The sequence below is a fragment of the Bombina bombina genome, chromosome 1, assembly GCF_027579735.1.
Source record: "Bombina bombina isolate aBomBom1 chromosome 1, aBomBom1.pri, whole genome shotgun sequence".
NCBI lineage: Eukaryota > Metazoa > Chordata > Amphibia > Anura > Bombinatoridae > Bombina > Bombina bombina.
The window spans coordinates 285,614,663-285,641,508 of NC_069499.1; the positions used below are offsets into that span (position 1 = coordinate 285,614,663).

The 26,846-nt window shown below is 39.2% G+C and overlaps 1 protein-coding gene across 1 annotated transcript in view; it reads right to left on the minus strand.

Moving 5' to 3' along the window:
• Positions 1 to 25,545, minus strand: part of LOC128645203 (complement C1q-like protein 2) — a 156,513-nt gene extending 130,968 nt beyond the window's left edge. Inside the window, exon 1 of the mRNA XM_053698020.1 lies at positions 24,922 to 25,545. Within this exon, the coding sequence (XP_053553995.1) occupies positions 24,922 to 25,488 (567 nt within the window). The 5' untranslated portion in view covers positions 25,489 to 25,545. The remainder of the gene's footprint in view (positions 1 to 24,921) is intronic.
• Positions 25,546 to 26,846: the final 1,301 nt, after the last annotated feature.

The window sequence follows — 26,846 nt, forward strand, 5'->3', positions numbered from 1 at the left end:
AGCTCAAGACAAAAGATGATAGAGAGAGTTTTAGAGCAACAGAGAGCATTGACTCAGGTTCTCTCTGCAGACAGAAAAAACAGACATCTGGTTCCACAATGGCAGGACACTGATGTTCTTGAATCTGTGAGTAAGGCACTGGGTCAAGTTCAAGATTTTACTGATGCCGTTTCTGGAGAAAACTATGTCAGTGTAACACATGTTAAATCAGTTCTGCATCTATTAAACACAAAGATACTGACTCTGGAGGAAGATGATTCTGACCTTAGCACCAAAAATAGTTGCGGTCTCACCAGAATAAGCGGAATAAGCAAGGAGAGAAGGTTGAATTATAAAAAGTTCCTTTATTTCATCTGTTTAAAATCAAGCAAGACACAGCATAGCAGAAGACACAGCTGACGCGTTTCCTGCCTCAGAGGCAGTTCATCAGAGCTTCTAACCCACTAAAAACACTTGTAATGCTTGAAATCAAAAATGGTACTACAGTACTAATGTAGCTGTACTATCCTAGTCAGATAACCAATCTAAAGTCTAAAAACCATGACAATTTGAAGAAAATATATATATATATATATATATTTATATATTATTTATGTTATTCTCTTGTTATTACATATTACTAAATTATTTACTATTACAAATCATTAGAATTCCTTCATGGGCCCTGCTTTTACAAGCTCTATGTTATAGTTGTACTTAACGTGTCACTCACTATGACAAAAAAAAAACAATTATGATGTTGTCAGCTCAAATACTTAGCGATTCACATTTCTATCCTGTGTGAAAATGCACATGCACTTTGTGCACTGACTGTATGCTGGCTGTATCGATGGCCAATGTAATAGCCAGGGCAGGCCAGCTTCCAAATTCCAATGTTTTTCTATTGTATTATCCGTTTTAATTTTGAATAATGTACTCTTACTGTACTATGCTGCAGTGCTGCTGCTATTAGTTGATGCATGGATGTTAAAAACAGGTTGCAGGATTTATATTGTTAATGCCACATCCCTCATGTTTCCCTGGATAGTAGTCACTCGGCTAAATGACTTACACATGAAGCAGTGTGCGTTGTACTAAGTACTACCTTTAATGTGCAATTAGAAACACAAATAAGTGCTGCACAGTACGCACTTTGCAATTTTCTGCATCCATATACACTTCTTTATATGTTACTTATAGCACAGCTAAACTGACTGGCCAAGAAAAAATGGACAATGTGCTGTGGTAATAACTGTCCAGCTAATTTAATTTCAATTTGCTGTTGTGTGTGTTGAGTTTACTTGTTTGTATTATGTATTGTAGATGTACTCTAACTACCAATGTTCTAAGTGTTCTGTACTACAGCTATAGCTGTAAAAATGTATGTAATGACAGGGTGCAGGATGTAAGGATTGCCCTTGTCAAAGCCACATCCCCCATGTTTTCCTGGACAGCGGACAGTCACTCAGCTAAATAACTAGCACATGCAGTAGTGTGCATTGTATTAGCTTTACTGTACTTAGAAACAGAACACACATCATGCTGCTGCACACTCAGCACTTTTCAGGTTTCTCCATGCATGCAATACATACACTGTTTCATATGTTGCTCATACCACAGCTAGACTGACTGCCCAAGAAAACAAAGGACAATGTGGTAAGAACTGGCCAGCTATTTTCATTTCAATTAGCTGTGTGTGTGTTGAGTTCAATTGTTTGTATTATGTATTGTACTAGTTACTCTATCTATAACTGGTGTTCTACTTCTTAGTGTTCTGTACTACAGCTATAGCTGTAAAAAAATTATGTAATATGATAGGCTGCAGGATGTCAGAATGCCACATCCCCCATGTTTTCATGGACAGTCACTCAGCTAAATGACTAACACATGCAGCAGTGTGCTGCATTGTACTATCGTCTTAGAACAACAAATCATGCAGCTGGAGCTTGATAGTCCTCAGTCTGCACTTTTCAGGTTTCTTTCTACATGCTGCACACACTGCTTCATATGTTACTCTTACCACAGCTAGACTGACTGCCCAATAAAACATGGGCAATGTGGTAAGAACTGGCCAGCTAATTTCATTTAAATTAGCTTTGTTTGTATGTGTTGCGTTCACTTGTTTGTATTATGTACTAACCTCCTGTATATAACTGTGTTTTTAGTTGTCTTTTATATAGTAGATCTACTACTACAGAATAGCTGTGACTAGTGTGTGATGTAATATGACAGGCTGCAGGATGTCAGGATTGACCTTGTCATGTCATGTTTCCTTGGACCGTAACTCCTAAAATGAATAACACATGCAGCAGTGTGTGCATTCATTGTACTTACTTTACTGCACTTATTTTTATATACAGAACTTCACAAGTCATACTGCTGTAAAGACAGCAATTTTCAGGTTTCTCCATGCTTACACTGCTTCATATGTTAATCATACCATTGTGTCCACAGTTAGAATTACTGTCCAATAAAACTTGACAATGTTGTGTGAACTTATGTGTCATAAGACCTAATAACTGGCTAGTGGCTACTATTTAATCACATCACAGGCGGCAAATTTTATTGTAACTAATTTTTGTTTTGTATTTTTATGCTCCAAGAGTGTATTGGACATTGATAAACATGTACATTAAGATTCTGCAGTGTTAAATACATTTTTAATGCTAAATGAAGGTGTTATGGGCAAAAAAATAATAATTGTGATTTGATTAAAAATGACTATATCGCCCAGCTCTAATATATATATATATATATATATATATATATATATATATATATATATATATATATATATATATATATATATATATATATATATATATATATATATATATATATATATATATATATACACATATACATATATATATATATACATATACATATGTATGTGTGTGTGTATATATATATATCCACATATACACACACACACACTTACATATATATATATATATATATATATATATATATATATATATATATATATATATATATGTATTTAAATACATATACAGGTAGCCCTCAGTTTACGCCGGGGTTAGGTTCCAGAAGGAATGGTTGTAAATCGAAACTGTTGTAAATTGAAACCCAGTTTATAATGTATGTCAATGGGAAGTGAGGGAGATAGGTTCCAGGTACCTCTCAAAATTGTCATAAGTAACACCTAATACATTATTTTTAAAGCTTTGAAATGAAGACTGTAAATGCTAAACAGCATTATAAACCTAATTAAATAATCACACAACACAGAATAAATAATTAAACTAAGTTAAATGAACAAAAACATTTGCTAAACAGCATTATAAACCTAATAAAATAATCACACAACACAGACTTCACTTGCCTTTTTCTGCAAACAGTTCTTTCTATGCATTCCCATCTGGACTGATTTATAGACAGGAAGATCTTGTTCCTTTGAAATGTGCTCGATAGCTCAGGTCTGGTTAAACTGATTCATTTCAGCTTGTTAGGCTTTGCTGCAACACAAGCGGACAGCTCCATCTACTAGCTATTTTTACAAAATGCACTGCTTCTCAATGCTTTTCAATAGCAGTCACATGACTGGAAAAAAAGGTTGTTATTCTGAAACGGTGTAAATTGAACCGTTGTAAAACGAGGGCCACCTGTATACACATATAAACACACAAATACATATGTATACATAAATAGACATATATACATTATAAGTGCATTGGAGCTTTTTGCAGTTAAGTAGATAAAACATACTAAAGCATATTTATGCAATATTCATTTTTAATAAAGTGTTATACTGTTTATTTACTGAAAATATTTCACATTCCAATGTTCCGCACATAGCAGAATATGTTCTATGTATTTAAAAAAACATAATTTATGCTTACCTGATAAATTTATTTCTCTTGTAGTGTGTTCAGTCCACGGGTCTTCCATTACTTATGGGATATATTCTCCTTCCCAACAGGAAGTTGCAAGAGGATCACCCAAGCAGAGCTGCTATATAGCTCCTCCCCTCACATGTCATATCCAGTCATTCGACCGAAACAAGACGAGAAAGGAGAAACTATAAGGTGCAGTGGTGACTGGAGTTATAATTTTAAAATTTAGAACCTGCCTGAAAAAGACAGGGCGGGCCGTGGACTGAACACACTACAAGAGAAATAAATTTATCAGGTAAGCATAAATTGTGTTTTCTCTTGTTAAGTGTGTTCAGTCCACGGGTCATCCATTACTTATGGGATACCAATACCAAAGCTAAGTACACGGATGATGGGAGGGACAAGGCAGGAACATTAAACAGAAGGAACCACTGCCTGTAGAACCTTTCTCCCAAAACCAGCCTCCGAAGAAGCGAAAGTGTCAAATTTGTAAAAAGTGAAGACCAAGTTGCAGCCTTGCAAATCTGTTCAACAGAGGCCTCATTCTTAAAGGCCCAGGTGGAAGCCACAGCTCTGGTGGAATGAGCTGTAATTCTTTCAGGAGGCTGCTGTCCAGCAGTCTCATAGGCTAAACGTATTATGCTACGAAGCCAAAAAGAGAGAGAGGTAGCCGAAGCCTTTTGACCTCTCCTCTGTCCAGAGTAAACGACAAACAGAGAAGTTTGTCTAAAATCTTTAGTTGCCTGTAAGTAGAACTTCAGAGCACGGACCACGTCTAGATTATGCAAAAGACGTTCCTTCTTTGAAGAAGGATTAGGACATAATGATGGAACAACAATCTCTTGATTGATATTCCTGTTAGAAACAACCTTAGGTAAAAACCCAGGTTTAGTACGCAGAACTACCTTGTCTGAATGAAAGATCAGATAAGGAGAATCACAATGTAAGGCAGATAACTCCGAGACTCTTCGAGCCGAGGAAATAGCCATCAAAAACAAAACTTTCCAAGATAAAAGCTTAATATCAATGGAATGAAGGGGTTCAAACGGAACACCCTGAAGAACTTTAAGAACCAAGTTTAAGCTCCACGGAGGAGCAACAGCTTTAAACACAGGCTTAATTCTAGCCAAAGCCTGACAAAAGGCCTGGACGTCTGGATGCTCTGCCAGACGTTTGTGTAAAAGAATAGACAGGGCTGAAATCTGTCCCTTTAGCGAACTAGCGGATAAACCCCTTTCTAAACCCTCTTGTAGAAAAGCTAATATCCTAGGAATCCTAACCTTACTCCATGAGTAACTCTTGGATTCGCACCAATATAAATATTTACGCCATATCTTATGGTAAATTTTTCTTGTCACAGGTTTCCGAGCCTGTATTAATGTATCAATAACCGAATCCGAAAACTCACGCTTTGATAGAATCAAGCGTTCAATTTCCAGGCAGTCAGCCTCAGAGAAATTAGGTTTGGATGGTTGAAAGGACCCTGAATTAGAAGGTCCTGCCTCAGAGGAAGAGACCATGGTGGACAGGACGACATGTCCACTAGGTCTGCATACCAGGTCCTGCGTGGCCACGCAGGCGCTATTAGAATTACTGATGCCCTCTCCTGTTTGATCCTGGCAATCAGCCGAGGTAGCAACGGAAATGGTGGAAACACATAAGCTATGTTGAAAACCCAAGGGGCTGCTAATGCATCTACCAGCACCGCTCCCGGGTCCCTGGAACTGGATCCGTAACAAGGAAGCACCGCGTTCTGGCGAGATGCCATGAGATCCAGATCCGGTTTGCCCCAACGACGAATCAGTTGAGCAAATACCTCCGGGTGAAGTTCCCACTCTCCCGGATGAAAAGTCTGGCGACTTAGGAAATCCGCCTCCCAGTTCTCTACGCCTGGGATGTGAATCGCTGGCAAGAGTGAGACTCTGCCCAGCGAATTATCTTCGAGACTTCCAACATCGCTAGGGAACTCCTGGTTCCCCCCTGATGATTGATGTAAGCCACAGTCGTGATATTGTCCGACTGAAATCTGATGAACCTCAGCTTTGCTAACTGAGGCCAAGCTAGAAGAGCATTGAATATTGCCCTTAATTCTAGAATGTTTATTGGGAGGAGTTTCTCCTCCTGAGTCCACGATCCCTGAGCCTTCAGGGAATTCCAGACTGCTCCCCAGCCTAGAAGGCTGGCATCCGTTGTTACAATCGTCCAATCTGGCCTGCGAAAGGTCATTCCTTTGGACAGATGAACCGGTGACAACCATCAGAGAAGCGAATCTCTGGTCTCCTGGTCCAGATTTAGCAAAGGGGACAGATCTGAGTAATCCCCGTTCCATTGACTGAGCATGCATAGTTGCAGCGGTCTGAGATGCAGGCGCGCAAATGGCACTATGTCCATTGCCGCGACCATTAAGCCGATTACCTCCATGCACTGAGCTACTGATGGGCTTGGAATGGAATGAAGGACACGGCAAGCATTGAGAATCTTTGATAACCTGGACTCCGTCAGGTAAATCTTCATCTCTACAGAATCTATAAGAGTCCCTAGAAAAGGAACCCTTGTGAGTGGTAACAGAGAACTCTTTTCCACGTTCACTTTCCACCCATGCGACCTCAGAAATGCTAGAACTATCTCTGTATGAGACTTTGCATTCTGAAAACTTGACGCTTGTATCAGAATGTCTAGAAAGGCAAACCTCCGGTACCGATAATGATCTTTGTGAATCGGTATATGAAGGTAAGCATCCTTTAAGTCCACCGTGGTCATACATTGACCCTCTTGGATCATGGGTAGGATGGTTCGAATGGTTTCCATCTTGAACAATGGTACCCTTAGGAATTTGTTTAGGATCTTTAAGTCCAAGATTGGTCTGTAGGTTCCCTCTTTTTTGGGAACCACAAATAGATTTGAGTAAAATCCTTGTCCCTGTTCCGATCGCGGAACTGAGTGGATCACCCCCATGATTGAGAGGTCTTGTACACATTGTAGAAATGCCTCTCTCTTTACTAGGTTTGTCGATAACCTCGAAAGATGGAACCTCCCTTGTGGAGGAGAGGATTTGAAATCCAGAAGGTATCCCTGAGATATAATCTTTAACGTCTAGGGATCCTGCACATCTCTTGCCCAAGCCTGGGCAAAGAGAGAAAGTCTGCCCCCCACTAAATCCGTCTCTGGATAGGGGGCCCTGACTTCATGCTGTCTTAGGGGCGGGAGTAGGCTTTCTGGCCTGCTTGCCCTTGTTCCATGACTGGTTGCCTTTCCAACCTTGTCTGTAACGAGCAGTAGTTCCCTCCTGTTTTGGAGCGGAGAAAGTCGATGCTGCTCCTGCCTTGAAGTTACGAAAGGCACGAAAATTAGACTGTTTGGCCTTTGATTTGGCCCTGTCCTGAGGAAGGGCGTGGCCCTTACCTCCCGTAATGTCAGCAATAATTTCCTTCAAGCCGGGCCCGAATAAGGTCTGCCCTTTGAAAGGAATGTTAAGTAGTTTAGACTTGGAAGTTACATCCGCTGACCAGGATTTAAGCCAGAGCGCTCTGCGCGCCTGTATGGCGAATCCGGAATTTTTAGCCGTAAGTTTGGTTAGATGTACTACGGCATCTGAAACAAACGCATTAGCTTGCTTAAGGGTTCTAACTTTGCTCAAGGCCTCATCCAACGGCTCTGTGCGAATCGCCTCTTCCAGAGACTCAAACCAGAATGCCGCTGCAGCCATGACAGGCGCAATGCATGCAAGAGGCTGCAGTATAAAACCCTGTTGAACAAACATTTTCTTAAGATAACCCTCTAATTTTTTATCCATTGGATCTGAGAAAGCACAGCTATCCTCCACCGGGATAGTGGTATGCTTGGCTAACGTAGAAACTGCTCCCTCCACCTTAGGGACCGTCTGCCATAAGTCTCGTGTGGTGGCGTCTATAGGGAACATTTTTCTAAATATCGGGGGAGGGGAAAAAGTCACACCGGGTCTATCCCACTCCTTACTTATAATTTCTGTAAGTCTTTTTGGTATAGGAAAAACGTCAGTACACACCGGTACCGCATAGTATCTATCCAACCTACACAATTTCTCTGGAATTGCCACCGTGTTGCAATCATTCAGAGCCGCTAATACCTCCCCTAGTAACACACGGAGGTTCTCAAGCTTAAATTTAAAATTTTAAATTTCTGAATCCGGTCTCCCCGGATCAGAACCGTCACCGACAGAATGAAGCTCACCGTCCTCATGTTCTGCAAATTGTGACGCAGTATCAGGCATGGCTCTCGTGTCATCAGCGCGCTCTGTCCTTAACCCAGAGCTATCGCGTTTGCCCCTTAATTCGGGCATATTATATAATACTTCTTTCATAACATTAGCCATATCATGTAAAGTGATTTGTAAGGGCCTAGATGTACTAGGTGTCTCAATCCTACGCATCTCCCGAGCAGGAGACGCAGGTAATGACACGTGAGGAGAGTTAGACGGCATAACTTCCCCCTCGTTGTCTGGTGATAGCTTCTTTATCGGTACAGATTGACTTTTATTCAAAGCAATATCAATACAATTGGTACACATCGTTCTATTGGGCTCCACATTGGCTTTTGAACATGATGAACAAACAGTTTCCTCTGAATCAGACATGTTTAAAACAGACTTAGCAATGAAAACTAACAAGCTTGGAAATCACTTTCAATAAGTTTTACAAGCAATATAAAAAACGCTGCAGCGCTTCAATAATACAGATATAATTAAACAATTCTTAACAAGAAGTGTATTATTAAAAGAGGATTGCACCCATTAGCAAAAGGATGATTAACCCCTCAATACCCAAAACGGATAAAACAGATATCAATTAAGATTTAACGCTTTTAATCACAGTCAGCACACTGTCACAGATCTGCTGTGACTGATTACCTCCCTCACAAATGAAATTTGCAGACCCCTGAGCTCTCTAGAGACGTCCTGGATCAAGGAGGAAGAAGCAGAAAGACTGTGCAATAATTTTAACTGCGCAACAAGGCGCTAAAACAAGGGCCCTCCCACTCCAATCACAACAGTGGGAGCCCTGATATAACGGTTTCCATGCAGAAAAATATGTTAGCCACGTGGAAAAAATCATGCCCAAAGCGATTTATCACCAAAGTACCTCACAAAAACGAATAACATGCCAGTAAACGTTTTATTAAAAAACAACATTTTTCAATGTCATGCAAAGCTATCACTAAGCCTGCTACCAGTCGCTACCACTGCAGAGAAGGCTTAAGTATTATTTCAGTGTTAACAGTATTTTCTCAGTCAAATTCTAGTCCCTAGAATATAACTCGACTGCGCATACATTTATCAGCCTGATACCAGTTGCTACTACTGCATTTAAGGCTGTACTTACATCATACGGTAACAGCAGTATTTTCTTAGTCAATTCCATTCCCAGAAAATAAAGTACCGCACATACCTCATTTGCGGAGGACCCGCATGCTATTCCCATTTTCTGAAGTTACCCCACTCCTCAGAATGTCGAGAACAGCCAGTGGATCTTAGTTACGCCTGCTAAGATCATAGATAAAAAACGCAGGCAGTTTCTTCTTCCAAATACTGCCTGAGATAGAAAAACAGCACACTCCGGTGCCATTTAAAATAACAAACTTTTGATTGAAGAATAGTTAAGTAAAAACTCCAGCTCCTCTCGCGACCTCCTTCTTTGTTGAGGGTTGCAAGAGAATGACTGGGTATGACATGTGAGGGGAGGAGCTATATAGCAGCTCTGCTTGGGTGATCCTCTTGCAACTTCCTGTTGGGAAGGAGAATATATCCCATAAGTAATGGATGACCCGTGGACTGAACACACTTAACAAGAGAAATATGTGTATATGTATTTATTTATTTATTAATAAATAGAACATATTCTGCTATGTGAAGAATAATGTAATGTGAAATATTCAAATTTTCATGTCAGGTTAGCTCACTTGAGAAAATGCGATTGGGTTTGCGCACCACTTTTCTTGCTCTATTGACTTTGATGGATGGGAATATGTTAAAAAGCTCACTAAATTCTAACTTAGGCTTTTTGCGCACATTGGGTTAGCACTCATGCAAAAAAATGTTTACTTTAAACTTGCCATAAGCGCGCTAACCAAAGTGCTTCCCAATGCACGTAAAAAGCTTACTTCTAGCGCAGTTAGTGCAGCTAACGCACGAGCACTAAATACTGATCCACTCCTAAGCTACCTCTAAATATTAAACCCCCAAATACCATCAACACCTACACCTTCTCATACCCTCAGCCCTGAAAGTGCAGGGCCCTGGTCGAGTGCCCTCTTACCTTGCCAAAAGGGCAGGCCTGCATGCATCTGTCTTGTAATGTTAAAGTAATCTCACTGAATAGAAACAAATTTGCCTTGGTGATCTTGCATGTGATAACAAGGGGCATTCTCAAGGCATGAATGGGATTTTAAATCTAAACTGCAACTCAGTATTCAGGTTATAGAAAGAAACAATTGCCCCTGAGAAATAGCTCATCTTAATGGTGTTCTTGTTTTTACACATTTTTATTTTCTTAAACCCTTAAGGACCGGGTACTTCAGACAAAAACCAAAAGACCAGAGCATTTTTGCCATCACTACATTTAAACAGAAATAGAGCTATTTTTATATTTACCTATCAAAAATATATATTTTTTAGTAGACAACCAAAGTATTGATCTAAGCCAATTTTGGTAAATTTCATGCCACCATTTCACACCCAAATGCGATCAAATAAAAAAACGTTCACTTTTTCACAATTTTAGGTTTCTCACTGAAATGATTTACAGCTTGTGCAATCATGGCACAAATGGTTGTAAATGCTTCTCTGGGATCCCCTTTGTTCAGAAATAGCAGACATATATGGCTTTGGCATTGCTTTTAGGCAATTAGAAGGCTGCTAAATGCCGCTGCGCACCACACTTGTATTATGCCCAGCAGTGAAGAGGTTAATTAGGTAGCTTGTAGGGTTAATTTTAGCTTTACTGTAGAGATTAGCCTTCCACCTGACACACCCCACCCCCTGATCCCTTCCTGAACCCCTCTCAATCAGCTCTCTTCCCTCCCTCATCCCCCAAAGGTCACTCCCATCTTAAAACACTGGCAGAAAGTCTGCCAGTACAAAAATAAAAGGGGTGTATTTTCTGCAGGGTAGTATCCCCCCTTACCTCCCAACCTCCCTGATCCCCCCCAAACAGCTCTCTAACCCTCCCCCTCTACCTATTAGCAGGTATCCTAGGTACTGGCAGCTGTCTGCCAGGACCCAGTTTGCAGCAAAATAGACAATTTTTTTTTATAATACTCTTTTTTTCTGTAGTGTAGCTGCCCCCCAAGATCCCTTTTTTTCCAAATTACCCCACATATGATCCCCTCATTGCCCCTCCTTCCCCCTCAATCACGCAGCTGGATTATTATTTTTTCCCCAAGTATCGTGGCCGAGTGGTTCCGCCCACTCCCGTCCTCCTCCCGCGATGGGCCGCCCACCCAACTCCCTTCTTACACTCCCACCCACCAATGATTGGTCCTACCGCTGTCTGATGCAGAGAGGATCACTCTCTGCTTCGGTAACTCTGCAACTCTATTTCTACAGTGCCCCACTCGTGGGGCATGCAGAAATAGCGCAATCTCGCAATTTTAAGTGAGATCGTGGCAGAGAGAAGTCCAGGGTACGGCGCTGGTCTTTAAGGGGTTAAAGGATTTCAACTTTTTTTGTGCCCACTGTATGTTAGAGTAAACTGAGGGCGTTTTGTTTTCTTGTTTTTGTTTTATGTTTGTTTTTTATTTTGATTTTTTTTTTAGTGATTGTGGTATCCTTGACAGTGAAAGACTGTTGTATGTAGTAGGAAATAGAAGTTTGTGAGATGGAAGCTGCTCCACTGATTTTATTGATTGATAGATATCAGTTTCACTCACGGGTTTTAATTTTATCAAATCCATTATTTTATTTTACGTAAAAGGGATACTAAACCCATTTTTTTTCTTTCATGATTCAGATAGAGCATGCAATTTTAAGCAACTTTCTAATGTACTCCTTATATAAATTTTTCTTCCTTCTCTTAATATCTTTATTTGATAAAGCAGGAATCTAAACTAAGGAGCCGATGTTATATCAGATTCTGCTCCTTTGTCAGAATCTGCTCCCTCTGACGGTGCATGCTCTATATGACGTAATCGCACTCCACATATGTTAAATAGGAACGCGTGGAATGTGATTATGTCAATCAGCAACATGCGCAGTTAGAAGGAGCAGATTCTGACTTGGAAGCTCTAATGTCGGATTTTGCTGCCTAAACAAAATGTGCGCATGCGCGGTTAGATCGCTTTCACAGTGAGGAGGATAATATATATTATATATATAAAAAAAGAGAAGTGTGCACCTAGCGCAAAAGAGAAACCTCAGCTAAGAGATAGATGTAGTAGCAGTAGTGTAGTAAAATTAAATGCTGTCCTGATCTATCTACCAAGGAAGGAGAGTCCCTACACCCTCAAACCTAGGTAAGAAAGAATATAAGAGAAAGAGATTTGATAGAGAAGTTAGGGCGCAAATAAAATATTTTTTTAAAACTCTAAAATGTCACTATGAACCAGGATAAAAAATTAATTTAAAAAAATGGAATAGTAAATATTGTGGTAAGATAATATCAAAATATATGTGGTAATAGTAGATATAATAATGTGAATGTATCAAGGATTATACTAAGAATAAAATATAATATAAACATAAATATGCTGGAATACTGTATGCATGTGCAAAAACTCCATGCACTTCAATAAACCATAGTGTTCCTAAAGGACTGAAAATATTAAAATGTGAATAAAAACTGGTATAATACTAAATTGAAGTGTAATATTATAATACTAAAATAATAATGAATTAATAAAACGATACAACTAAATAGGAATATTAAGACAGTATGCTGATTTCCCTGTTAAAGATTCAGCGGAATTGTGTGAATTGACACAAATATCAAAAATATATGTGAATCCTATATCGTCTGATTTCTAGACATGACACTTAATGAGCTTACACAATATAAGCATTCAAAATATAATATAAATAAATAAAAGTCTTGATAGAGTTCTTATGCAAACTTTAAACAGAGATATGTCGTGACAAAGATAAAAAACAAATATATATATATATATATATATATATTTATATTCTCACTACTGCATTACATTGAATTTTTGGCTCCTCCTTAAGTCTCCTCCTAGTGTTGTTCTTTAAGGTGGAATTATATACCGACTGAGGTTACACATATTCTCTCTCCCCCTTTCCTCATCCCAGGCTTCATCCACACATTGCTTCTATTAAACCCCATGCAGTGTAGGCTTTATCCTCCTCACCGTGACAAGCGATCGAACAGCCCATGCGCGCATTTGTTTGGGCAGCAAAATCCGACACTACAGCTCCCAAGTCAGAATCTGCTCCCTCTGACTGTGCATGTTGCCGACTGACATAATCATATTCCACACATTCCTGATTTGAACAGCCAATAGGATTTAAGCAGCTCTCATCCTATCGGCTGATTTTAATTTTTCAGCCAATAGGAAAGCAACGGTACCCCAATATAAAAGGGGTAACTTGCATTCAAGCTTTAGGGCGCGGCAGTCGATCGCATGAGGACGACGTTCCACAATGGATGTCGCCACAGGTTCTGGACAGCTCTGCTCCACCACAGCTCCACAGCACCAGGATGAAGATAGAAGATGCCCCCGCGATGGATGAAGATGTCACCGCCTGGATGAAGATGGATGTCCGGACTTCAGGAACTGTGAGTAGATTTCCTCAGGTTAATTTTCAAAAAAAATATTTATTTTTTTTGAGGGGGGTGGGTTTTTTTCTTAGGATTATGGCTTTTTTATTTTAATTGGCAGTAAAAGACCTAAATGCCCTTTTAAGGGCAATGCCCATACAAATGCCCCTTTAGGAGCAATAGATAGCTTAGGTGGGGTTTTTTTTTGAGGGTGTGTTGGGTGGGGGGGTTACTGTTAGGGGGGACTTTGTAATTTTATTATGTAAAAGAGATGGTTAACTTTGCTGCTCTACAAAAGGCCCTTTTAAGGGCTATTGGTAGTTTATGGTTAGGTTAAAGGTGTTTTTATTTTGGGGGGGCTTTTGTTTTTATAGGGCTATTAGTAATCTTAGATTTTTTTCATTTTTTCGTAGTGTTAGGTTTTTTAAAATTTGTAATTTATTTTTTTTTGAGTGCTATTTTAATCTTGTAATTTAGGTTTTTTATTAGTAGTTTATTAAAATAGTTATGTTAGCTTTATTTATAGTTTTATCTTAGTTTTTATTTTTTTTATTTTGTTTAAAGATAGCTATATTGTAAATTTAATTTAAATTTACGGGGTTAGGTTTAGGGATTAATAGTTTAATTTAGTGATTTGCGATGTGGGGGGCCAGAGGTTTAGAGGTTTATTATAGGAGTAGCAATGTAGGGGCTGGCAGTTTAGGGGTTTATAGCTTTATATAGTGTCGGCGATGCAAGTGTGCGGTGGATTAGGGGTTAATAAGTTTATTCAGTGTCGTGATGTCGGGGGGCGGCGGATTAGAGGTATTTAGACTAGGGGTTTATGTTAGGGTGTTAGATTTATATGTAACTTTATTTTCCCCATAGACATCAATGGGGATTGTGTTACAGCGTCCGCCATTCCACCTCTCATGTGTTTTGTGCGGTATGGAGCTTATCGCACAACACAAGAAGGTTTTTCAGGAACTTGAAATGGCAGCGCTATGGAGAGTGCGATACCGCAATTTTTTTGCATTATTTACACAACTGGTTTAGTGCACAACTTGTAATCTTGCCATAAGATAACTAACTTATGAGTGAGGCCTACTCATAAAACATAACTTTCAACCATTTGAGAGCCAACGACAGCTCAGACCCATCGCTAGCACTCACCCACCTTGAGGGCAATCTGGGTGCTCCCACCTACCCCCACCCGATTCGTGTGGTTATGTCACGGGCAATTATGTGATGGCGTCACAGCGCAACTTTAATTAAAATTAACAAAGGACAATATAGGGAAATGGGCCATGCTGCTTGGAAGCCTGTATATCAGGCATCTAAGCAGCTACAGACTCCCAAGACCCACCGTTGGAAAGGTAATCGCCTAACCTTTCCAACAGGATAAGTCTTGGGGATCTGGAGAAAAAAAAAAAAGGAAAAAAAATATATTTAAAAAAAAAAAAGGAAGAAAAAAAAAAAAGGAAGAAAAAAAAAAAAAATCAAATCCAGCTTAGCACCCAGTTGGGAAATGGCTTAGCAGCCAAAGGGTTAATAATTCTCTTTAAAAACGGTACCAGAATACCAATACATTAAAAACAAATAAAACAGAAAACAGTATGCATTGCCAGGAAGCCCTATAAATCTCGACAAATCCAAACCTTAGCCTATTTGGGCTTAGCCTATTCTCACTGAATGGAATGCCACAATTATTGTTCCAAAACGTATAGAGCATAGTCATACTCTGGAGTGGACCATAATAAACCTTTGAGTCACTTTTAGAAAAGCTGAGGTGAAACGTGCGTCAGGCGTTTGCTTGTTTGTTTATTTTTTTCTGTAATTTTAGACTATTTTTTATAATTTTAGATTTATTTTAATTCAATCTTAGGTTTTATTTTTAAAGTAGCGTTAGGATTTTTTATTTTAATTGTAACTTAGTATTTTTCTTTTTTTTTAATGTAATGGGGTTAATTTAGGGGGTGTAAGGTTAGGGGGCTTAGTGATTAGATTAGTTATTTGTGTGCTGGGGGGGGATGGCGGGTTAGGGGGTTAATAGTTTAAATAGGTAGATTGCGTTGTGGTGGGGTTGCAGATAAGGGGTTAATAGTTTAAATATGTAGAATGTGTTGTGGGGTATGGCGGTTTAGAGGGTTAATAACTTTGATAGATACTATGCAATATGGGGGTTCGTGGATTAGGGTTAATACATGTATTAGTTATTGCGGTGGGGGGATGGCAGTTGAGAGGTAGATATTGTGAATGCGTTAGGTGTTTGATTTTATCTTAACAGCGAGCGACTGGAAAAAATATATGTGCCGCATATGTGATCGAGTGTAGTGTAAGGTTGGGTTACCATAGTAACCTGAACAACTAGCTAAACTAATTGTAAAGAAGTGCACAATTAAGTATAGAAGGATTAGCTCCACGATATGAAGTATCTATTAACTCAGCAAGAATGGTTTAAGAAATTAAAGAAAAATATTATTCCATTTCATTCACACATTGCTAGGGGTCCTACAGGAGTAGCTTTGTCTCTCCTTGTTGCCCTTTTTAAGTTGCTTACCATGGTTCAATATTAGCTTACTTAACTCAGCCAAACAGTTTTATTAAAATTATAAATATAAGATTAATCTAGCCCTTGGATTGTAAGGGCTTAGTTTATTTCAGTTTATTTTTAACTGTTGGCTGATATTTATTATACATTAGTATCTTTCCGGTAACTTTATATTTAATACCAACCTGGTTTAAGTGTTTTTAAACTTGACCTATGCTATTGTATGATTGATTATTCCTGGTTGTGACTTAGATTTTCCAATAAAGATAGCAATGTGTGAATGAAATGGAATAATATTTTTTTTTTAATTTCTTAAACCATTCTCACCGAGTTAATAGATACTTCATATTGTGGAGCTAATCCTTCTATTCTTAATTGTGCACTTCTTTACAATTAGTTTAGCTAGTTGTTCATGTTCTGTTTGTATAGCCTCCACGACAGGTAATATTTCAAGTGGTACTTAAAATTTACAAATTAATCATATAAGGAAAGTTATACTTAGACATTACCTGCCACTATATAACTCTGCTACCCCCTATCCCTCCTTTGTGTCCTAAAGTACCATAGTAACCTATTAAATCCAAGAAATCCAGCATCGGGTGGAAGCGTTAACACAACGCTAACTTATACCTACACAAAAAGGGTGACTGCACGCAATGCGCTAAATAAGTCAATGGAAACCTGGTACTAAAATGGAGCCGTAAATTACTTTTAGCTAGCGGCAACTTCCGTAGGTTATAGCTCTATTTTTCTATTTCTAAAGGCTCAATGGAAACAAGCTCATAGTTTGTGTATATGAGGGATCTTTTTAACTCGCTGAATTTGCTACAATGGGCCTCTGAGTCAGATGTGTATTACTCTATGTGAAGTTGTTGGTTTGTTATACAGGTAGCCCTCAGTTTACGCTGGGGTTAGGTTCCAGAAGGAATGGTTGTAAATCGAAACCGTTGTAAACTGAAACCCAGTTTATAATGTAAGTCAATGGGAAGTGAGGGAGATAGGTTCCAGGGCCCTCTCTAAATTGTCATAAGTAACACCTAATAGATTTATTTTTAAAGTTTTGAAATGAAGACTTTAAATGCTAAACAGCATTATAAACCTAATAAAATAATCACACAACACAGAATATATAATTAAACCAAGTTAAATGAGCAAAAACATTTGCTAAACAGCATTATAAACCTAATACAATAATTACACAACACAGACTTCACTTGCATTTTTCTGCAAACAGTTCTTTCTATGCATTCCAGTCTGGACTGATTTATAGACAGGAAGGTCTTGTTCCTTTGAAATCTGCTTGATCGCTCAGGTCTGGTTAAACTGATTAATTTCAGCTTGCTTGGCTTTGCTGCAACACAAGCGGACAGCTCCACCTACTGGCTATTTTAATAAATGCACTGCTTCTCAATAGCAGTCACATGACTGGAAAAAAAGGTTGTTATTCTGAAACGGTATAAATTGAACCGTTGTAAAACGAGGGCCACCTGTAGTATTTTTTGCTGTAGGTTTTGATTTGTCAAGATTCCTAGGGTTTCCTGGCAGTGCAAATTGTTTTAAATGTATCAGTATTTTGGTAATATTTTTTAAAGAGCATTATTAAAAGTTATGTTTTGTTAATTGGCCTCACTCATATGTTAGTTAACTTACTTTGTTGCAAGTGTGTGTCAAATGGTGTATCCTTTTTTTTTTCTTGGTCATCTTGGTGTGGACACTCTGAAGGAAATGTTAGGCTTTAAGGTTAAAGGTGTGATGAGTTTTAAGACCTTAGGAAAAATGCACAGTTCTGAAAAATACAGCAGCTATTGCTCTTTATTTTAAAGTAAGGATAACAACAGTTTTATCTTAGCAATAGTTTTTTTACTATTGGCTTTCAATGTAGGCAAACTATTTCACATGCCAGCATAAATTTTAAAAAATTAATAATTTTTAACACCTCCTCAACATATATGAGGTGTCCCAAATTTGAGTCTGGGGTGTCCTGAATTGGGGCCAAAAAAAAAATCTGGTCACCTTTACTGTTAACATATTTATTTCAAGTGACACTGTGGAAGTTAGGTTAGGGTTAGAGCTAGGATTAGGGTCAGGACTAGCATTAGGATTAACACAAAGGTTAGGGTTGGAATTAGGTTTTGAGTAAGGATTACTGTTAACCCTATGGATGTCTGGGAGGTCTAAAATAAATTGTAAAGCAATTGGCTGTGATCTTCAGAGACATTGGTACACAGAAAACATTTCTGTGCTCACATAATGACCATGGGCTTTCTCGTCATGGAGATATTCTGGCTGCAACATTATGTAGCTGCAACATTGCCAAAAGAGAGAAATTAAAGTAGTGAAATTTACTTTTGATTTAGATTCCTACATTGAGTGTTATAAACGTGGCTCTCGGCGTACAGCAGATTATATTCTATACTTGCAGTTTTACAGCTATCTTACATAGAATCATACCACTGAGTAAAAGTGAGAGTTTATGGAGTCAATAACTTCAGCCAGTAGGCACCAGAGGAAGTTTGGCCCTACTGCCAACAAAAGAAATAAAGGATGAGGATGATGTTCCCCTTAATGCATTGCTGGAGGGACTGCATCTCTTGAAGGGAAGGATGAAGAGCCGGTAAGATTAACCAAGCATAAACAACATTAAGATAGGAGGGGAGCTATTAGGGAAAGATCAAGCATTAAAAGAAAATTGCAAAAGAAACATACTATGGTTACAAGGTTGAAGCTTTAGTTATCATTGTAGGGACAAAAAGATGATCTTCCAAAGGTTTGCAGGTCGTTGTTTAAGGCATGGTAGTAAATTGTTGCTTTATACTGGAAGCAACAGGAAAGGTTGTTTTCTATCTTGTAACCTGAGGGCAAGCTCACTAGTTGTATGTGTGTTCCTAGATTTGGAGGAGACACTTAGGAAAAAGTTCTAGCCCTAAGGTTAAAAAGGGAAAGTAAAGTCAAAATGAAATCTTCGTGATTCAGACACAGCATGCAATTTTAAACATATTTCCAATTTATTTCTATTTCCTGGTTTAATTTATTCTCTTTCTATTTGTTCTTGAAAAGGATACCTGGATAGGCTCAGGAGCAGAAATGGACTGCAGTGGAAGCGAACTGCTGATTGGTGGATGCACATATATGTCTCTTGTTTTTGTCTCACTCAATTTGTTCATCTAGCTCACTGTAATACATTGCTGCACCTTCAATAAAGAATACCAAGAGAATTAAGCAATTTTGATAATTGAAGTAAATTAGAAAGTTGCTTAAAACTGTATGCTCTATCTGAATCGTAAAAAAACATTTAGGTTTCGTGTCTTCTTAACACAACAGCAAAAATATTGAGAGCCAATTACATAATTTTATAGGTGAATAAAAATGGGTCACCAAAAAAAAAAAAAAAAAAGATAACAGAAGGAGAAATGTAACACTGTATGGAAGAAAGGGTCATATTTTGATCTAGGCCAACTAGGTATGTGCCTAGGGCAGCAAGATTTAGGAAGGCAGCAAATTATGAGAGGTAGCATGATGTATAGTCTAATGGGTTTCATGACCCTTCAGTGTATCACTGGCCTCCAGTTATGGGAAATATACGAGGTAAAATACTAATATATATATATATATATATATATATATATATATATATATATATATATATATATATATATATATATATATATATATATATATATATATATATATATATATATATATATATATATATATATATATTTATTGGGAGTAGAGGGCAGCAGACCGCCTAGTCCCTGGAGCGGTATGATAGCTAAATGTGTCATTGTTGAAAGGTCATAGGAACTAGCTAGCTAGACTTAAAGTAAGACTGACAGGTTCGCAGAGGGATCAGCTCTAAAGTACAGTGCAGTGGTGTATTTAGTTTGTGTTCTACCCAAGGCACCAGCATATCTGTTGTGCCCTACCCCCCTTTCATCCCTCTCAGCCCCAACACCCGAACAACTTTAACTCAAATTTGACTTACATATTTCAGGGACACATAGGAGGGAACATGCACCCTCACTAGATAACCCGTGATCGCTTTTTTGTAATAGAATAAATAAGCTATTTAAAGAGCACAAGAATAGGAAGGCATTAAACTGCAGAATGACCCCTCAGAATTAGCTGTGCCTCTAAAACCTGATGCCCTAGGCACAGACTTGTTGATCTAGAGCAAAATATGCCTTGGTGAAAACTGTGCAATGTATTTAGAATTGGTCTTGTGCAGGCAGATGTGATAACAAGACAAAGATACATTTGTGAGGCCTGTGTACCATTAAAGGGGTACAGAAGCATCATGGTTGAAGGTATAGAGAGAGAGAAGGAGTCATAAGCAGCACTTGTAACTTGTGTTTCCCAGTGCAGGGTAGTCAGGGAATAGAATAAATAATGTTAGATTCAACTGTTATCCAGAACTACATGAGTAAAGTAACAGCAGAGCTGAACCCTAAATAATCTCAACCTCAAAGCAACGTACAATAATACATAGCCAAGTCTGAGGCAGAGCTCTTTTCATATTATATACCAATAAATCCAAGGACAAGACTAAGAATGCATTAGTACACAAACCTAATATAATTATTAGCACTGTGCAGTAGACCCATTACCTAAATTTAGCAGCACCACATGGTAAATAGGTATGCATTTGCTAGTAATAAACTATGCATATATCACATGAACACTGCACAGCACAAGACCCCACTGTCTAATCAACAATAGATAGCAAACAAACTGCACAGGGATGGGAGGAAGAGAGCAGGTATAGACAGAAATATATAACTTACATTGGTAGATGCAAAGAAACAAGTAACCATGAATACACTGCTGTTCAGTTCCAATACTAGTCAATAAATAGATCCTACATACTGATTACCTTCCAGTAATAACCATACCATTAGACACAAGAGCCCCTATATATTGAATTAAACTGAGAAGCAAGCTGAAAATCTATCCTTTTCTACTGAACAGTCTCACTGGCGTTTTTTTCTTTTTTTCTACCTTTGTTTAATTTTAGAAATGCTATTGACTAAAGCACATAAATATACACCTCTATACAAGCAATTTTTAAATAAGCAATTATTTGGACTAAAATCAACATATACACACAGAGCCATAAATATATATGTTTGGTTAGCATAGTACAGACAGTATTAAGGCATGTAACCTATATATGTTGTTTGATTGGAGTTGGGGGACAGATAAATAGCAAAGGAGGGCTGTACTGCACCCCAAGGCCTTAATATTGAACTCTCCTTAAAGTGACAGTCTACACTAAAATTGTTATTATTTAAAAAGATAGATAAGGCCTTTACTACCCATTCCTCAGCTTTGTACAACCAACATTGATATATTAATATACTGTACTTTATAACATTTAAACCTCTAAATTCCTGTCTGTTTCTAAGCCACTATAGCCTCTTAATCACATGCTTTTTTATTTGCTTTTCACACCAGGAGACTGCTGGTTCATGTGGGCCATATAGATAACTATGTTCACGCACGAGGAGTTATTTAAGATTTAGCACAACAAAGTACTAAATGCAAGTCAATAGATAATAAATAAAAAGTAATGTGATCAGGGGGCTTTCAGAAGATTCTTAGATACAAGGCAATCACAGAGGTAAAAAGTATATTAATATAGCTGTGTTGGTTATTCAAACCTGTTTGATGTATAATAAAGGGATGATCGATCTTTTAAAACAATAAAAATTCTAGTGTAGACTGTCCCTTTAACTAGATAGCATACAGTAATTGGCACAAAGCCTGCAAATATACCACTCATATATCCACCAATGGCAAGTACTTAACATCCAAATAGTTTATTGACTAACAATGGAAGGTAAAAGGACCATATTTCCAAAGGCCACATAATTCTCAGCTTCATTCACTAAAATGTCTGGTACTTGGGGGTACTACACAAAGCATATGTTAGTGTTTCTAAAATACATTTCTCAAATTCATTTTAGTAGCCTGCACCATAGGATTTTAGTCTTGAGAGCTCAAATGAAACCCTGACTTCTTAACCCAAAAAGTACTGGACCAAATATGTCTTGCTTTGAATATTTCAGAGCAGGTTTTGAGCAATAAAGGAGGAGGGAAGCTCTCCAAATCTAATAAACACCCATATATGCCATTAGTGCAATCCCATGTACCAGCATGCAGCTGGACCCCAGAAGATATGAATTACCTTCTTGCATTTCCCAATTATCCCAACATCTCTCACTGCACTGAAGAAAAGCATTGACCATTGCTCCTTGAGGCAATTATCCCTGGGGAAGGACCCACATCTGTGAATAAAACCAATATGAAAGCTAAGAAGGGTCTGAATCATAGACTGATTTAAAGGAATTAGCCCCCAGACTGAAAGCTTGCAGGGTTCTCCATAGGCACTGATTATAATTTTCCCTTTTAGTAATTCAGTTTCTGGGAAACATTTACAGACTAGTAAAATAAATGTGTACAATATCATATATATATATATTTATATTGTGTGTGTGTGTCTCTGTGTGTGTATATATATATATATATATATATATATATATATATATATATATATATATATATATATATATATATATATACATACACACACACACACACACACACATTTACTTAAAAGTGTTTACATATGCAATCACTGATGGTATTGCTGAAAATATTTTACGGTGTTTCAAAGAATTCTGAATATTCTCTTCCTCTTGTTATATTTAAGAGGTGATAAATTACTGATCAGAGTCCCAGCACAACTTATCTACTACAACTGGCTTGTTGCATCCAAACCCCAATATTGCTAATTCCCTCTTCTCCACAATTCCCAGAAATCACTTAATAAGCTTTAATAGGTTATTTCACAGAACCTAGTAACAATAACTATATTATTTATATATAATTTTCTGCCAATATATCAAATATTTTATTCATGGGGTTCTCTCTATTACTTGTTTTTTTTCCAGGTACTTCAGTATGTACCTCCATATCAAAGACTCTTGTTTGGTTCCCATCCCATGGATCAACAATTTGTTCTATCACATCAGCTCGTATTCATGTCAGGGTACTACATTTATAGTTTTCAGTTGCTTTTCATTCCTAGACTTCAGCAAACTAATTCTGACCATTTTTTCTTGCATGATATTAGTCCATGGCAACAACTTCACAGCTGACCACCATGTTGCTTACCAGGACCCCCAGTGTCACCTCTTTATTTAAACACAAATTTAAAGATAGTATCATTATTGCAGCCACAAGTTTATCAGAGAATTTGTATTCTCTGACTTGTTCACTCACCTGGGTCTGCACACACAGTATTCACCTCACCCCTGTATGACTTGTTCATTCACCTGGGTCTGCACACACACTAGTCACCTCATCCCTGTATGACTTGTTCATTCCCCTGGGTCTGCACACACACACTAGTAACCTCACCTTATCCCTGTATGACTTGTTCATTCCCCTGGGTCTGCACACACACACTAGTAACCTCATTGTATCCCTGTATGACTTGTTAATTCCCCTGGGTCTGCACACTCACCTTATCCCTGTATGACTTGTTCATTCCCCTGGGTCTACACACACTAGTAACCTCACCTTATCCCTGTATGACTTTCTCATTCCCCTGGGTCTGCACACACACTAGTAACCTCACCTTATCCCTGTATGACTTGTTCATTCCCCTGGGTCTGCGCACACACACTACTAATCTCACCTTATCCCTGTATGACTTGTTCATTCCCCTGGGTCTACACACACTAGTAACCTCACCTTATCCCTGTATGACTTTCTCATTCCCCTGGGTCTGCACACACACTAGTAACCTCACCTTATCTCTGTATGACTTGTTCATTCCCCTGGGTCTGCGCACACACACTACTAATCTCACCTTATCCCTGTATGACTTGTTCATTCCCCTGGGTCTGCGCACACACACACTAGTAACCTCACCTTATCTCTGTATGACTTGTTCATTCCCCTGGGTCTGCACACACACACTAGTAACCTCACCTTATCTCTGTATGACTTGTTCATTCCCCTGGGTCTGCGCACACACACTACTAATCTCACCTTATCTCTGTATGACTTGTTCATTCCCCTGGGTCTGCACACACACACTAGTAACCTCACCTTATCTCTGTATGACTTGTTCATTCCCCTGGGTCTGCACACACACACACTAGTAACCTCACCCTATCTCTGTATGACTTGTTAATTCCCCTGGGTCTACACACACACTACTAATCGCACCTTATCCCTGTATGACTTGTTCATTCTCCTGGGTCTACACACACACTAGCAACCTCACCCTATCTCTGTATGACTTGTTCATTCCCCTGGGTCTGCACACACACACTAGTAACCTCACCCTATCTCTGTATGACTTGTTCATTCCCCTGGGTCTGCACACACTAGTAACCTCACCTCAGTTTACAACAATCTGCTAAATTATGAGACTTTGAAGTCCGAGTCCCTTTATGCCCATAGTCACTTTAGACAGATACACTCAGACAATTTTACCATCATTTCTCTATTTAATCCCAGTTCTCTAACTGCTCTCCCGCCTTCACCAGACTATTAGATGCTTGTACACTTGTAGCTCGGGTACCTAATCTCTTTGTGTTTGTTTATTACCTCACAGCTTGACACCAGTTATCTCTCAGTACCTAAAGTTTCCTCATCTCCTATCGCAGTTCTCTCCCTACCTCAGACTTCACATCTAGCCGGTTTTCCCGCTATACAGCTGGCGTCTCTCCCGCCTGGTTACACCGTGTACCCCTGTACATGACCCCAGCTCTGGCCTGCCCTTGTGCCCTCTCACCTGCCCGTTCTTGCACAGATCCGCCCACATGCTGGTCCCGTCCCCCCCTCGCATCAGGATGTGGTAGGTGAAGTAGTAGATTCCCGGCACCTGACAGGTGAATTTCCCGGTACTCGGGTCGTAGTGGTTTCCCAGGTTTGTTACTACATCATCGAACTTGAGCAGTTCGTAACCCTCGTGGGGGCTCTTTAGCCCAACATAGAAAGCAATGCGGGGACCGGGCAGAGCGGAGGACACAGCTCCGGGAAGTGAGTTTCCTGCTCCGGGGATCCCCGCTCTTCCTGGCTCACCTCTCTCTCCTGGGGGCCCCCTGACTCCTGGAGTTCCCGGTTCGCCAGGTGGTCCCCTAGGTCCTGGCTTACCGGGTCTCCCGGGGTCTCCCTTGGGCCCCTGAATAAATGGTGGAGGGGCCCCACTGAGGTCCTGTAGGGCTTCCCCGACTGTACTAGGAGGGTGGCCGGTGTACGGATCGCAGATCATCCGACAGGTGCCGAGCATTTCGTAGTGACCCTCCCCCGGAGGTGGCAGTGCCAGCAGCGGGATCACAATGACCAGCACCAGGATCATGACAACCCCAAAGGCGGCTAGCACCACCCGCCGGCGGGGCGCAACCCGGGGCAGCAGGGCGAGAGGGTCCCGCGGACTGGGAGCAGAGAGAGGAGCACCACGGACTGCCAGCTGCTCAGCCCGAGTCGTGGACATATAGTGTGTGACAGGGACACAGGGACCGGGAGGGTGGGAGAGGGGGGCGTGGGCACAGATAAGTACCCCAGGCGCTGCGGGAGCGCACACAGGTTCTGTGAGATCACTGGGATCGACCAAAGGGGCAGAAATACATGGAACCAGTGAGAGTTGCCAAATTCAACTGTGGACCTATGGAATTATAGATATTTCAAAAGCATTATCATAGGATATGTGCATTTATATGAGTGTTTAAATAATCACACAGCAGGACTAACTACAGGTATACCTCACTTTACAGCGCTTCACTTTACAGCGATTCGCTACAGCGCTTTGTGGAGCTGAAGTTCAACCTCCAAGTATTTTGAAACAGTGCTATAATCATCGTGAGATGGCGAGAAAAGTGACTGGAACCATTTTGTTATGCTTAGTTCACTCTGTTTATAGCATTGCAGTGCAATCTGTGTCTCAGTGCTATAGTCTGGCAAATTTTACTACAGTAATTGTCACAATTTTACAGGTACAGTATTTATTGAATACTAATTGAATACTGTGCTGTGCTAGTGTTAAACTAAACGTAGCACTATTGTACGCCTAATATATGTTAGTTCAAACATGTTTTCAAGATTTTAAACACTGAAAAGAAAGCTAAAACTGCCTTGTTTCACTTTAAGGCGGTTTTCACTTTACAGCGGGGCTCCGGTCCCTAACCCGCTGTATGAGCGGGGTATACCTGTATGTAAAATGTCTATATGAGTGTTAAATAATCATACATCAGGACTATGTAAAATGTCTATATGAGTGTTTAATGATCATACATCAGGACTAGATGTGTGACATGTGTATATGAGTGTTTAATAATCATACATCAGGACTAGCTATGTGACATGTGTATATGAGTGTTAAATAATCATACAGCAGGACTAGCTATGTGACATGTGTATATGAGTGTTTAATGATCATACATCAGGACTAGATGTGTGACATGTGTATATGAGTGTTTAATGATCATACATCAGGACTAGATGTGTGACATGTGTATATGAGTGTTTAAATAATCACACAGCAGGACTAACTATGTAAAATGTCTATATGAGTGTTAAATAATCATACATCAGGACTATGTAAAATGTCTATATGAGTGTTTAATGATCATACATCAGGACTAGATGTGTGACATGTGTATATGAGTGTTAAATAATCATACATCAGGACTAGCTATGTGACATGTGTATATGAGTGTT